This window comes from Labrus bergylta, chromosome 17 (genome assembly GCF_963930695.1).
Source record: "Labrus bergylta chromosome 17, fLabBer1.1, whole genome shotgun sequence".
NCBI lineage: Eukaryota > Metazoa > Chordata > Actinopteri > Labriformes > Labridae > Labrus > Labrus bergylta.
Window position 1 is genome coordinate 13,581,653 of NC_089211.1, and position 16,080 is coordinate 13,597,732.

General features: G+C 37.4%; 1 protein-coding gene across 1 annotated transcript; it reads right to left on the reverse strand.

Moving 5' to 3' along the window:
• Positions 1-238: 238 nt before the first annotated feature.
• Positions 239-5,479, reverse strand: slc2a11l (solute carrier family 2 member 11, like). The gene is made up of 12 exons (XM_065965649.1): positions 5,419-5,479; positions 5,210-5,308; positions 4,867-5,027; positions 4,595-4,719; positions 4,236-4,365; positions 3,210-3,358; positions 2,929-3,116; positions 1,676-1,786; positions 1,159-1,260; positions 981-1,056; positions 743-870; positions 239-609 (listed from the first exon to the last, which is right to left on the reverse strand). The coding sequence occupies exons 1-12, from the start codon at positions 5,440-5,442 to the stop codon at positions 394-396; spliced, it is 1,509 nt and encodes a 502-aa protein (XP_065821721.1). The 5' UTR covers positions 5,443-5,479; the 3' UTR covers positions 239-393.
• Between the last annotated feature and the right edge of the window lie 10,601 nt (positions 5,480-16,080).

Here is a 16,080-nt window from a genome sequence, read left to right on the forward strand (position 1 = left end):
TGCACACACTTCAGGCCATTTGTCCTACTTGCAGCATGACATTTATGCAAGTGGACACTGGATGTCCTGAGGTCTATCTCTTTTGGCAGAGCATGCATGCCTAACTGATAACCTCCCGGGCCAAACCATTGTTTGAAGCTACAAGAAAAACACAAACACAAAATAAACAAAGTTGTATGTCTTGATGGAAGCCTTGAGATTGTTTCATTTAAAAAAAATAAAAATAAAAGCACTAACCTTAAAAACAATACATTCACTTTTATTCATGACTTACTGAATTGTACACAAATCAAAATGAATTGCACTTCTCCTTGAGGTACAATAAACAATTTGAATATTTACAGTGTGATTAAAAAAAGTAATACTTTCAAGTTGACTATTTTCTTCATGACCTCAGAGTTTGGTGTTGTTGATTGAGGTTCCATTGAGGTTCTGTTCAGTGAATTTACTCCTCTGTGAGTTTTCAGATTTGCAGTGCATCCTCTGAAACTCTGCAGCTATCTCCAGCACAGTCAGGTTCTTGGTCTCAGGGACATTGAACCTCACAAACAGCCCACAGATGGCGCAAAAAAAAAGGAATATGAGGAAACAAAAGTATTCCAGTTTCTCCTGAAATGGAAGCATATTGTAGGACATTTGTAAATATGTGTAAGTGATGTATTTAATTTCATTTCACATTAATAATGTCTACTATGTATGGTTAGAAAAATACCTAACATTGCAATGACAGTAAAGTTCTTACCACTAAGATAGGGAAAAGCATTCCAAGCACAAACAGGCCTGACCAGTTAAGAGTGCAGGCGATGGTGTATCCAGCAGACTTATATGACTGAGTTAATATTTCCCCTGGAAGAGTAGCTGATACTCCAGCTGAGGGTCAACAAAAAAAACTGTGTGTGCACATGTACTTGTTGTTGATTAAAGAGGAAATACTTCAAATGAAATAGTTCAAAATAGCAAAGATCTTGACATATGCATACCTGGTCCACTGGCGAAAAAGAAAATGAAGATGAAAATGAGAACCATGCTGAAGTATGGCATCCAGGAAATATGAGTCTGTAGAGAAAAGAAGAAGACTCTGTAGGATATCTAGAGTTTATGAGTTTGTGAAATGCAACTCTAAGAATCCAAATATGTGTTCTTTTTGTTTTGACTCACTTGCAGGTACAGAGTGATTGTGAGGAGGATCAGCGTTGCAGCCATTCCCATATATCCTCTTGACAGAAGGACCTTTTTGCCCATATTCTCTATTACCATAAACTGTAACATCGAAGCACATTTCCAGCAGTGAACCACAAGGGGGAGCCATAACTATACACAGAGGTTTCACAGATCACAATCGGCTTTATTGGCCAGGTATGCTTAACAAGAAAATAGTGCAATCGAGATAGTGCAGAGGGTGCTGAAATGAACATGCTAATAAGTGATGTAGTATTGTGACACATGGGTTAATTTTCAAGCGGTAGATCGTTTTTACAGAATTAACATTAAAGCAGTGTGCATTGATTGAGGAGCATTTTGAGGCCAGCTGGGACAGCAGAAGAAAAGCTTAAATAAATCAAAAGGCCCAAAACCTATAAGAAGAAGAAAAGAAAAGAAGCAAACAGTAGCCTATGTCAGGATGAAATTATGTATGGGCCATGAGAAAGATATAAAATGAGTGTTTGTGACTTACACAGGCAATAGACGTACATAGCTCACAAAGCCCAGTTCCCAAGGCTGCGTAACGTAAATGCTGTGGTTGGATTCCTGCAGCACGAAACACTTCAAAAGAATAAAAGTACACCTGGAGAGAAGTAAAGACAAGAACCAAATTGCATCAAAAATATATTTTTTAATTATCAGATACATAAGCAATATCTGTTTTGCGCTACATGCATGCTTGGTAGGTTGAAGTGTATTCTTGTGCAGAAAGGAGTGGATGATAGATTAGTCTTAACATTCTGTTTTTACTTCTTTTTTTCTTTAGTTCAATATTATTTCATTTTACAGTCTGTTTTGTTTTGTGAAAAATGGGCTTTTGGGAAAATGGAGAATAAATGCCAAAGCCACTGGATTTAGCTTTGTTGTATGTTTGAAGACTTTAAAGAGCACAGAAGTTTTTCTAAGAGCATCTTAAGGGGGCTATAGGGGTTGTGGGAACTTGAAGGGAAATGGAACAAAAATAAAAATCAACTATTAAAATGATTTGTGACTATAAAATGTTAACATATTTACAGTTTAGATGTTATTTATCACTGCATATTGAAATGTTTGTATTCCTTTTCTAAGCCAGTCTTTGAAATAAATAAATAAATAAATAACACACACCTTTCTAGCCAATCGGAATTGAGCACTGATGACTGATGAGTGACAATAATGGAAGCTGCTGTAAGTCTGAAACGCTACCGACTTAATGAGAAAAAGTATGACACATTTTTTTATCTATCTGTATGTTCAAAGAATAAACAGAATTTTTCAAGAGGCGGTCCTCACTAGAGGCTAATACTCTATGGGGTCAGTCATTGTCATTTTTACAATAGTCTTTTATAATTTCTGACAATTAGAAATGTTTGTAAGCAGATTGCTCAGAGCAGCTATACTATAAGCACATAAGCATAACTTGCTCTTGGCTAAACCCAGGAGCATGTTAGCTGAACACAACATGGTCACAACAATCAGTCCTGTTTGTGTCTTCACTGAACCTTTGGACTTCAACTCTGCCTGTTAACACTTCTAATATATTAACCCAACAACCTTAAACCTGGTTAGCACTTAAACAACACATGTAATCTTCATCATGTTGGGGGCATATACAGGCCTAATGCTAATCATTTACCCTACGCCCAACATAGTTTCAAAATGAAGTTCTATCCTAATGAATGCACTCTATCCTAAAGTACAGTTAACATTTTACTTGTGCTAAAGGGTGTTTAATGTATCACTCACAGCATTGATGCCACAGAGCTGCAGTGTAGTGAAAGTAACAAAGATGGTGATGAGCTGCCAGCGAAGTGTTTTGTCTCGAATCAGCTCCAGCACTGAGTGGTTACGAACAGTCTGCAGGGCCGCTTTCTCCTGCAACATCTCCTCCACCTTCATGCTGTGGTCCTGGTTACCCCATAGCCTCCTTAGAGCTATGGCAATGCAAGTAATCAGCTGATTAAGGCCATGATAACAAGGATTCATCTGTCTACAGTTCCTCTGAGGTATTAAGAGGTCTGTCACACCTTTCTCACAGGCCTGGCGGTCTCCTCTATCCAGCAGCAGGAAGCTGGGAGACTCTGGCAGAAAAGGCAGGGTGGAAAGCTGGACTAACGCTGTGAAACCATTAAAACCAAGCAGCCATGGCCACCTCTCATGTGTGCCAAGTAACTCACTGCAAGAGAAACATCATTTTTAGTATCATACCACACTGGAACTCATCTATATATAAACTGAGTGTTAAGACTATCTAAAAACTTCAGCTCATTCAAAATGCTGCTGCCAGAATTCTAACAAGAACAGAAATAATTTAGCAGAGGAATCCTCTTTCAAAAACTTTACAATGGCCTTTAGTTTCTTTTAAAGTACTGCTGCTAGTTTATGAATTACTCATGTATCTTGGGGAATGTAAACCGGTCGTTAGACCCTTTAAATTCTGTAAGCTTTGAGTTCCTCGAGGAAGGACCAACAAGTTTAAGCTGCTTTTAGCTATTTGCTGCAGATGTGGAACAACCTTACACTTCTTTAATTTTCTTTGTAGGACATTCAGCACATAACCTGCATTGGGGCTGTATTTTACTTGTTTTATCTTATTATTAACAAGTCATTTCATTCTATCGTAACTGATTTTGTATCGTGTGGCTGGGAACCAGAAGGTCACAAGTCCCAGTACCACCAAAGTATGTTGGTATCTGAAAGGCAGAAATGGCATTGGATTATTTCGATTTTCAAGTTTTTTTTTGTAAATGTCACATTGTTGTTATGGTTTTTATTCCTAATTGTTTTTTTAGAATGTCTATAGGTTTTCTTTTCAATTCCTTGTCCATGTAAAGCAATTTAAATTGATTCCGTGTTTGAAATGTGCTTTATAGATAAAACTATCATGCCTTTCACAATATTAACACAGCCTCATGATGTGTAAAATTCCATATCCATACTGAAAGGACACCTTGGGTCTCAGTGTTCTGACCTCATGTGTGCTGTTATTTGAACCCACCACCACTTGTCCCCTCATTTGACCCTTCAAGTGTCCAAGACTCCGCCCACCTCACCTGATCCCGAGCAACTGACCACCAAACTTTCCCAAGGAGATGAAGGTACCAACTGTGACACCCACCATCCCTCGTAGCCTCTTGGGGGCGCACTCAACCAAATACAAGGAGTGAGCAGAGAGACCGACTCCTTGAGGCACACACAGGGAAATCATACATTTCAAGAAGAGTCAATACTAATCAATAACTGTGTGAAAAATGGCCAAAAGAGCTATTCTAGTGATAAGTATAGAAATTGACTGGTGTTGGGTGTTGGGTGAAATGTGGAGCCAAGAATGATGGAGCAGCCATATTTGAAGAAATTACAGGAAAGAAAAAAAGAGATGTGGTTTTTTTTTTGGTTTTTTTTGTAGGTTCACCTGAATTGATTCCACAGAGAAATCGTCCCACCATGATCATCTCAAAGGACATGGCTGTTTGGCTACAGATCATCAACACAGCTCCTATTATCGCCACAATATTGTTCAATAGAAGGCAACGCTTTCTGTGAGACAGTAATACAGAGACTATTGTGTTAAAGCCTGAAGGCATCATTGGAAAACAGGAAACAAATGCTAAAAGTATAATTTTGTTTGTTTTAAACAGTAGACATTTATTGATTGTATGCCTTCTATGTTCGATGATTACTAACCTCCCAAATTTTGAGAGTAGAGAACCAGCCATGAACCCCCCAAATAAACCCCCGATGCAGTAAATGGACACCATGAAGGACCAGATGAGAGAAAGCTGCCACTGCTCCAAAGAGACATTATATCTCTGCACACATGTTGCGTTCACCAGCTCCTTTATAAACTGCAATCATCACATGCAGAGTCAGAATCCTTTTCATAAAGTACGGATATCACAATAATTGCACGTTTTCCTTCATAAAAGTATCACACAGTTGCTGATGTGGAAAGTGTTGCGACAAAATGTACTTGTTAGTAACTATATTTCTCTTAATTTAACCAAGATTTCTTTGCAGATCTACTTACAGCAGACGGGGAGGTCATCACAGATATACTAAATCCATATTGAAATGTTCCCCCAATGCCAGCAGCAAAAATGGCAGCTATTACAACCGGACAGTCAAGCTGCAGAAATGAAGCATGTGAACAGTTATTTAGTCAAACTTCAGTACATCTTTATGAAAGGAAAACAAATGATGAGGTTTAAACACCAAATAAATATTCGCATTACCTACCAGGAGTGTTAAGTACTGTGGCATGGCTGGAGTCTGGTCGTTGTTATGTCTGCAGTCTTCCGTAAAAATCAGACATTTAACTGTTGAGACATATGTAACTCGGCTCTGAAATCATTAACTTTTTATTCAGGTCAAAGAAGAAATTTAAAGTTGGGCAATACATTAGGCACCGTTTTGTGTATGTGCAATGAAAATATTTTTTTCATCTTTCAATCAATTTTAAAGCTATTGAAATTTGAGTAAAAAACAAATCATGATTGAAATATGATCCTGGAGCTGAATTCTTTGAGGATATTTTAATTCAGTCAGATTGTAAGAAGACGTGAATTGCCCACATTTTAAATAATAAAGGTTGCAGGAATTCTTGACAAACCTAAAAGAGAAACCTTAACGTCCTGAAACAATGATTACACATTATGCAAAGCAGTCATGAGCAAAAGCAGATCTCAAATATTCATCAGCAGTTTCTAAGAAGAATGGCCCTCTGACCCTCTCTTAAAGTCTAACAGCCCTGTTACTTGTTAAGTGATATCACTTTGGTATTCAGTGTAGAGTGGGGAATTGTACCACATGAACTAATTATTGTCATTTCACAGAGCCTCCGAGGATTACACACAAAAAGTACATCAGGCACAAGTTAACAGAGTAGAAGTTTAATACCACTTCCAAATCTGTACAAATGTTCTATTTGCAAATGGTTAACTTGATCAAGTTAAGACTGGAGACAGTGTATGGTATAAAAGGCAACATATTGCATAAGTACCAAACTATGTCTTGTTTGGGAGTAGGAATTTTCTTCAGTTTTGTTGTAAATATGAGGTTTCCTGTAAACTTGCAGAGACTCCAGGAATGTTCTTTTAACTGACCAAGAATAAGCCATCATGTCATATTTTCGCTTTGTTTCTACTTTATATGAATCTAATGAACACGTACTGACTGGTGAGCTTAAGATGTGCTGCTCTGTATAACAACAAGACAGACTCCGCTCAGTCTTTATGCTAAGCTACACTAACAAACTGCTAGCAATGAGGTTGATACCAAATGTTTCATTAATTGTCAACTATTCCTACAAAATCCACACTGTGGTAACCCTGCAGATAACAGGACTAGCTAGAGACTATTGGTTGATTTGTCCGTGTAAGAAAAGGATTCAATAAGGCACTTCTTTGGTGAGTGTCCAAACTTTATTCTAATGACTCCTGTGTGACTTTAAAACAGAAACCTTGTGGGGTATCACTCTGTGTCAGGCAAACTGTCTTGCAAGGTGTCAGACAGCTGACCTCCAGGAAGGAGCTGCTGATGGCTGTCCTGCATCGTCTCTGGGAGGTGGCAGACTCTGTTGACAAGACAGACAGACAGACAGACCATCGAGAGACAGAAACTTCTAGAGAGCTATCAGGTGGACTATTTCCTGGAGAGGATAGAAGAACTTACATTAGTCAAAAAAAATAAAAAATAAATACAGGTTGACATACCAAAAAAAAGAGCATTATTAGGGATTTTAAAATTTCTCTGTATAAATATATGTAAAAAATGAATTCATATGCAAATGAAAATAGCTGATTGCGCACAAATGCTCCTGCACTGTGCAAAGGCATGGGCATAATGAGTAACTGTACGGACACAGTCACAGATGTATCATTGATTATCTCTTCTGGCCTATACTATGATTGATTCTTGTATAGGTTAAATGAAAAGAAAGTAGGAGTCTATAGCCACACCAGTTGCTCTGTGATTCCAATCTTAAGGCTTTTAATCGTACAAAAATTGATACCCCTCTAATATCTGGAGAAAATGAACTAAGAAACAAAAATGTAAACCTAGTAGGTAACTACAAAAGACAATATGATTTGGATCAAACATCTAGAAACAGTGATTGTTTTTTTTAAAAACATTTGTATTTATCAATCATATATAGATGTTACATACAGTATATATATGTAACATTTGATTTGTTTGTGGTACAAAGAGTTGTTGGGATTCATCTTCTGGGCACCCTGAATGTCTTAGAATTTAGTTATTGAGATATGTTTGTGTTCTGAATACCCACAATTTATATGGAATCAATTTCCTTCTTACAGCTGATGTCTACAGCGTAAATCTGTTGTCTTTCATATTGAATCATTTTCTTAAGGAGTCATCATTATTGACACACACACAAAGAAGCTCTGTGTATTGTCTTTTACTTTGAAAATTCACAAATTTTCAGTCAATTAAAATCTAGACTTACTCACTGTGTAAACTACTGGTGTGCCAAAAGTGCTTAGTTGGTTGAATTCCCTCAGGCATCTTATAAGGAACCAGAAAAGACAGCCTGATTAACGAGCTAAAAAGTGCCACCTTGGTACTTCAGAGCCAGAATGTAAGAAACAACAGAGAAAGAGGAGAAGAAATTAGGGCACTGAGATCAGAGAGAGAAATACCATGCTGCGCTTCATTGTGTTTGAGGAGGGGAAAGTGTGACCAGATACTGAGTATAAATGAGAACTGGTGGATGTGCTGCACCTGACAAAGGCAGAGGAGCAGGATGACTGGTTTTATTGCTGCTGAGAACAAAGAGAGGAAATGGAAAAGCCTGAAATTGGATCACAAAAAACGATGTAAATCCTCAGTTGTAAAACTGTTACAACATATAAAACCCTCGATACCACAAATTGTTCTACATGATAAAAAAAGAAAAAATATAAAAATAAAGAGAAGCTGTTCCTGGGTTAGACAATGTTTATTAGTAGTTGCGTAATGCAGGTCAAAATGAAACATTACACATTTCCACAGGTCTGAATCTGTTATCAACTACTTACGCGAAAGGCAAGCTGCTCAGCTGTGAGGGAGTTGAAAACTTTAATGTTGGATGAAGTTATTTTATGCATCTGTGAGTCTATTTGTTGGATCACCCACTGTGAAAAATAGCACAGAGATGTGTGCTCTCTCCTCTTTGCAACTCTTTGAACCAGTAACTGTAGCATCAGCTGGGCTGAAGACAGTGTAGATCGATGCCTTTGAAGCTAAGTTTTTAAGAGGAGATACACGTCAGGTGAAAAATGTGTTTCACAAACAGTCAAAATCATTGCATATACAGACTTCTTTTGTGTGGATGGAGCGCACAATTATTATGTCTTATGTTTGCTAAGGTTAGCAATCTGTAGATTGCAGTGTGGCTGGCATTATTGGGTCAATTACTGTACTGACTTTGTGACTGTACTCTCTTTTTGCTGCTGTTTACTTTCTGTTCTTTATTAATGGAGTAGATACTCAAACAGAGCTGAGATCTAACCAACTTTTTTGTGCAAATTGTTTTGCATGCTAATATATGGTCCATATTAAATGTGGAAATTAGTGATTAGTGAAAACACCTTTAAAGAAATCAGCATACTACATTTTATCATCACTTTTTCCAAGGGGCTGACAAGACAAATACTTACAAGACAAAAAAAAAATGTGTGCATACTTAATTTATGCAAGTGATTAGGAACAATTGTAGTCTTAACAGTTAATGTCCCCAAGAAAAGTGTCATCTTTTTGTCTTTTATCCTTTTGTAGCATAGAAAAAGCACATTTTAAAATGTCATATATTAACATATGATGATATGACTTGTAAGGTATGGTTTAGATATTATCCTTAGTGCATAAACAAGCCCCCAAATTATTATGTGACTAACCAGTGAAACATGTTATCAGTCCCGCTTGCCAAAACAGCATCCTCCAACTGTCACTTTCTTAGTGTCTTAAATATTGACTTCAAATTTGCCATGAGGTGGCAGTAGCACCATTAATATTCTTAGCATGAGTCCCTGAACAACCACAGAATATCTCTGCATCTAAACTCTTTTTCAGTAGTCAGTCAGAGAAACACTTGGCAGCAGAAACAAAAACGCTCAAGGAGTCGTGCCAAACTCGTAGGGTCCTCCCAAGTAGACAGAGAGTCATGGCAACGCTTGATCACAATAAATAATAAATGGCTCACAGGTTCACTTTACAAGGAGCTTTTCAGGTTCAGACACACACTCACTATATTCTCATTATCCGAGTGTGAACTGCAGTCCAGCTGGGGTGACTGCTGAATATTTTCACAAACAGTCAGAGGGCCCTGCTGGACACAAAATCAAGACCTATCTCATGTAGTTAGGCTAGGCCAAAATATAGTGATTTCATCAGCTTGTTTATTACACTTGTGAAAGACAGGGAACTCAGACTGAGAAAAAACATCCACAAACACTTCGAAAACTCAATAACTTACATTTTGATACCACAAGATGCTTATTCTCTGAATTTCTCGGTCCAATAATATATTCCACAAAATATTGTGGTCCTTCAGATTTCTGTTATTAGTGAAATGATAACAATTTGTTATATTACTACCTTTTTACAACTAGCAAACATGCTACTGAGCCGTGTGACAATATAATGGCCGCTGTGAAAATATGGTTAACGGGTGCAGATTCTGAGACTTCTTGTCTACTGTAAGCTCAAAACCTCAAAGTAGCCACTAAAGAAGACTAGCCTGATAAGCATTAATTCAACATTCTGGTATTTATCTGTCTCAGACAGATGTAGGGACTCTCTGCTCTTATTTTACTGAACAGAGATGAGCTGCAAGAGTCTGCTGAAGTGACATTTCTTCATCTGTGGTTGGATGGTTGGATGGGATAATGGGTTACAGACCGGAGGACATTAAAGAGCAAGAAAGTGGAAAGATGTAGTGGATGTCAGACTTTAGGATTAACCCCAACATGCGCCGTGCTTGAAGCAGTTTAATAATATTTAGTGTCTGACTAGTGTTCTGTGTGTGTAACCAAATTGTCAGGTAGGTCTATGTCTTTATCAGACATGCACATACAGTTGCGCACACTATAAAGTCAAAGATAAAACATGCTGACATGGTCAAATTCGTCCTCAAAGCGCCTGTCATGATGGATCCATTCTCTATTCTCCAGTGAAAAGAAACAGATTGGTACAGCTGAACACAGAACACGTAAACCAAATACAATTGCAAGTATTTTTGTTATAATCATAGTCATCACAACATTCAGATTTGTAGTTTTTTTTTTTTTTTTTTTTTTAATTATCCGGCTAATCTTTTCTTTGCAAAGTTGTCAGAGCAGTACCAGTCGGCTGCTCACTCTGTGTAAGACCTTAACTCTCAGTCTGTCAGAGTTTCACCGCTATAAAAAATAAAGTGTGTATGAAAAAACAAGAAAGACGGACCAATTCAGCAGTGAATTCCTGCCCTCTTTTGCAGGCTTCCCTTTTCTTTCCTACAAAGGACAACGATTAAAAAACAAACCATCAGATAAATTATATATCTCTTTACTCATGGAAATAAACATATAACCTGGCAGTCAAAATCCCATTTAGTAAATTGGGCCATCATGGCCTTGAGTGTGGCACTCCAACCAGATTGCCTGTAAATCTTGAGCTCAACGCAAATGGCTCTTCTGTCAGGGGTGACTCGTCTAAAAGCTCTCTGGATTCAGGTATCAGGGACACCAGAGTGAAAACAGGTGCAGAACGTTTCTCACTCAAGTCAGGTATCCAGTGTCCATATGACTCAAGAAGAATGACCATGTTCACTTCATTTACTGCACAGTGGAGGCAGGTGACATCGGATGTTTAGTCAAACAAGAGGAAAAGTGTGTCTGAAGATGTGTCTCAAAATTACATTTTAAATTCTTTGGGATATTTTTCTTTTTTTTGAACAAATATATTTTCCTCTCCATTGCTGTCGTTGTTTATGCTTATTTGTGTGACTTTGTTCTTCCTCAGTCATTTTCCTTTTGAATCATTTGTTTGTTTATATGCTGAGCGTGAAGAAGGTTATGGTTTCCTTGCAAAAACAACGGATGTGTGGCAGCTTCTAGTAAGGAACTCTACAAAAAGAGACTCATTTCCTGGACAAGCTCTCTTTGGTATACTACTATTACCAATGTGACAAAAGTTTGTATTTATTTTAATTATTGTTCAGCTTAATTAGTTTGAAGCATACTTTGTAGGTTGTATGTTATTTCATCAATGTATAACACTTCTTATCTCAAATTATGATGAGGGTTAAGGTTTGGAGTACATGATAGATCAAAGTATAATTTATTTAAGCATGGATAAAGCATGGTTTTGTTTTCAGACAGCACACTCTTTGTAGTTTTTTCTCAAGGTGATTTGCTCGTTTACGTTTCGCATTTATTTTAATTAATATAAAATGTTGTAAATGTACACAAGTGGACAAATGATGTGCATTGGTAGAGTGCACACATGCAATCTACTGACATTTACAGGGATTTCATTATTTCTCACATTTCAGGGAATGCCATGGATTGTCTAATTGTTTAAGCAATACAATTGAAAACAACACTGACTTTGAGTTCCTGACTCGATGTAGAATCCTGACTGAACGCTCAAATCACCTGCTTTCCTCTCTTACACAACAGCATCAGTTTGCATTTAGCACCATTAACAAACAGTCTGGATCTCAAACATTGCTTTTATTTGTCTCACCTGTGATGCCAAAGTCATCTAAGGACTGAGAGTGAAGTTTATGAAAAATCTTGCAATCAAAAAAGAAAGCTGTATGTATAACAAAAACACATAAAAGGCAATCTATCACTTTACCACATGGGAATTTAAAAGCAATCAATGCTCTTTGAACAACCCACGTTTCTCATAATAATAAATGGAGAGGAATTTGTCATGCTGACATTAGTGCAAAGACATATCGACGACTTTCTCAGCTGAAACACCCCCGAGGCACAGGTGTATGGCTCGCTAAGATATAGTATAGAAAGAGTGAACTATACTGTAGTTACATAAGACCCCTAAAAAGACAATATTTAACAGCTGTGAATATCCAAGAAATACGATTAACGTGTATTATCTACAAGAAACCATGTGAAGCTGCACTTTACCAGATTACTTGTAAAGTTTCCAATATTTAATACAATTGGGATTTGAGGGAGTTTGTAGTTATTTCACAACATGTTTGAAAGTGAAAAGGAATTATGTACTAAAGTCTTTGACAAATTCAAGAAATTATTTAAAAATACAACAATATTATAGACTATATGAACTATAGCCTCTGAATAGAAAACTGTAAAACACTAAGTAAAATTAAAAACTAGACCTCTGTTACATACGAAATATAAACCACTGTTTGCAACAGAAACATACATCAAGATAATGCAAAATAGATAATAGTCAAAGCTATTATGCTGTTATGTTGTTAAGGTTGACATTACAACCCTGATATATATTTAAAAACCATCAGAAGTAACTAATCCCATTCATAGACCGCAGATGAAGCAGCAGGAGCAATTCGGGGTTAAGTGTCTTGCCCACGGACACATCGGACATGTTGCTATAGGAGCTGGGGATCGAACCCTCTGTTGAGAGACAAAGACTCTTCCAACTGAGCCACAGCCGCCCCATTTGGCAAAAGTACTTATGTACAGGTGTCCCTGTTGTGAAAAAAAACATCTGAAAAGTGTTTTTCCTAGCGATGAATCGCTGGGAAAAGGAGGATAAAGAACGGCCGTAACTCTCAGCAAGAACATATTGAGGTCAAGTCTCTATGTAATGGACCTTCACCCAGAGGAATCCAGCAAATGACAGCTGAGCTTCTGAGTGGCTGTTTCTTTCAACCTAAGCAGGCCACTCACTCTTGCTTCTCGTCTCTCTCCACATTTTTCTACACGCCTGTCAGGATGATCAAAACACAGTCCGGTAGGTAAACACATGGAGCTTTGGAGTGAGGTGGTGCTGACTCTGCGATTGTTTGAGGCAGTGTTGTATTTTCCTTTCAACATGCATTAGAAAAAAAAGAGAGAGAGGGTGCCAAGCAGGAGAGGGCTCACAACTTGGTTGCAAACATTTTACTCATGGAGCTTACATGACCTTAATGACATTTAAATTGAATAGAAATAACTATTGATTCAACCAACTCTGTTTCCTAAAACAGGATGATTTTGAAAACACTGAAAGCTCATATCTTACTGAAAATGGCAAAAATACAACACATGTTCAAACTGATGACTTTATTCCTGGAAAATGATATGTTCATTCTGAAATTGATGCCAGCAAAACATCTGAAAACAGCTTGGACAGGGTGATTTTTAATCTCAATGAGACTTTTTCCTGGTTCAATAAAAAAAAAATCAGAAATCAGTCCATTTGAAATGAGCCTAGACCCAGAGAAGGTGTCAGTGTTTCTGGATATGGTTATATACAGTTTCCTCTTTGCATGGCAGAGTTTCAGCTAGCATTTGTAAAACCAGCATTAAACTGTTTTCACTGACAATGGTGTTTGAAAGTGTTCATGAGCCCAGGCAGTGATGCCCACTGCCCACTGTAGGGTCGTCTGAGGGGCAGAAGATCATGGCCCCCCCAATATTGTTCTTTGGCCTTGTCCCTCTGCGTACAGAGATTTCTTCAGATTCTCTGAATATTTTAATGATATTGTGAGAAAGCCTCCGTAAAGTGAACGGGTGAAGAGTTATCGAGCTCAGACTTCGTGATTGGAAACAGCCACACAGTAAAAGGTTGTAGGCCGCACAACTCACCACAACACTTGCATGTTTTTATTTGCAGCCATTTAATAGAATAGCACAGGCGATTTGTTTAATTTCGCATTTGTTTATTAGAACTTTTGATTTAAGAACACACAGTGGATTTATTTAGTCATTGTTGGTTTACCAAGGAAAGTTATATTAATGAATTTCTCTTTTCTTTTGAGTTACCTGGATGACGTGCTCTCCTTCCTGGTTTGGACAAAGGGTGAGTCTGAGGGTGGAGTTTGGCTTTGTGGTAGAGGGCCATACCAAGTGCTCGGACAGCATGGGGGGGGGATCTGGGTTCCTATGGTGTTAACTTTTAGTTATTTTGTATGTAGTCCTCCCCTGTGTGTTGGGTTTGGTTTGGTCAGCCAGCTTAAATAGCCCCTCAGTTGTCGCTCTGTAAGGTGTGTTAGTTGAGTTTGTGTCCTGTTCAGTTAGCACACATCTTCAGTAGAGTTATGTTATTTTGACCTCTTTTAACAAATCATCTACTTGAATATTTTGATTCAGTTACTTTTTGCTTTTGTTAAAAATCATTTTTGAATAAAGAAACATGTTTTTTTTTTACTTTTAACCCGCGTTCTCTTGCCTTGACTGCTTGGTCCATGACAGACTTTATAAAGCTCAAGGTCTCCATGCAGCAGAGCAGCAACAGGAGCAGCCTGGACAGAAGAGTATGTTTCAGCTACATGTGTATTCTTTCTTTCCTTTCTTCAGAACCACACACACATACACACACAGTTATGTAGATAGATACTCGCTCACAACTACAGGAAACAACGAATGCCTGCATCAAACGAGCCTATGTATGTCTGCCTATCTGTCACAGAATTAAAAACCCCTGAGCTGTGAATCCAGCCCTTTGTCACCAATGTACCAGCTCTTGTAACATGTTGTTTGCATCAAATTTAATTAGTCATATCATTTTCCAAAAACAATACAATTACTGTTTCAACAATTGACATGTTGCCACTGTGCTACTTCCTGTTGTTATGTACATGTACACAGTGTCCGCACTTTTTGGATATGGGGTTGTAAAAGAGACAGATGGGTGACATCTTTAGATATTTGATAGGAAACAGGAAAAAGAGTAAACATAAATCAATGTTAGTGTGTGTATCATTTTTTTCTATCTAAAATGAGGAACACATTACATGAATGCCTTTGCCAGTCATCAAATGAGGGAATTGTTTATTGTCTTGTGTGAATGAGTTATAAAGTTATAACATTTGTCAACTGTTTTTCTGCTCTGTAATTTCTGCTCTTTGAAACCGTATTTCATTTGTATATTGTTTCTAGAATAGGACTTGTGTATCTTAAAGGTATTTCTTGGTTATGACTTTTAATTTAAGTGATCTGAAACACCTTTAAATTTGAAATTTTGTTTTATCCAGAAAAAAAGGAAAACGTATAGCAAATAAGTCAATTTGTACAATTGTATTTTTGGGGGGTCTGTATATGATGATTCAGCACCTACCTAGATTATTTTCTCCTCACGTACACCTTTATATCTGTTCATTAATATGGCATGTCAGTCTGAAGTCATTTTAACCACTAGGGGGAGCATCAATCAGTTCCACTGACAATACATGAGTGTACATGAATGAATAATATGTTCATGACTAATATTAATGCAAAGCTAATTATAGCGCCTTTATCATAAATCTCTAACTGAATGATTAAGCGACCTGTAGGACTCTCATGGGGTTTCATGAACAACTTAAAGGTTCATCACAGATCTAACCACAAGCTAATCTTGTGTATAAATAAGTAATGCATATTGATTTTTATTTGATGTGTTTCCTTTTAATGTAATATTTACCTTACTGCTTTAAAAATATTGGGATGTGTATAGGTGTTGTTTTATATTCTATAATGTATTTTCTCCCTTTCTTTTTTGTTTCATACTTCCATCGTCATAAATGATAGGATAAGAGGAACTTCAATACCCCCTTTAAAGAGACGTGGACAGGGTCCGAGACCTCACTGGTAGGAAACTTCCACTGGATATAACTTACTCCAATGAGAGCACTCAATGAGTTAGAAATGAGAACTTAGTATTTTAGTTAATAAGTTAGAGATTATAGACAGATAGATAGATACATTGTTACCCACCCTGTTC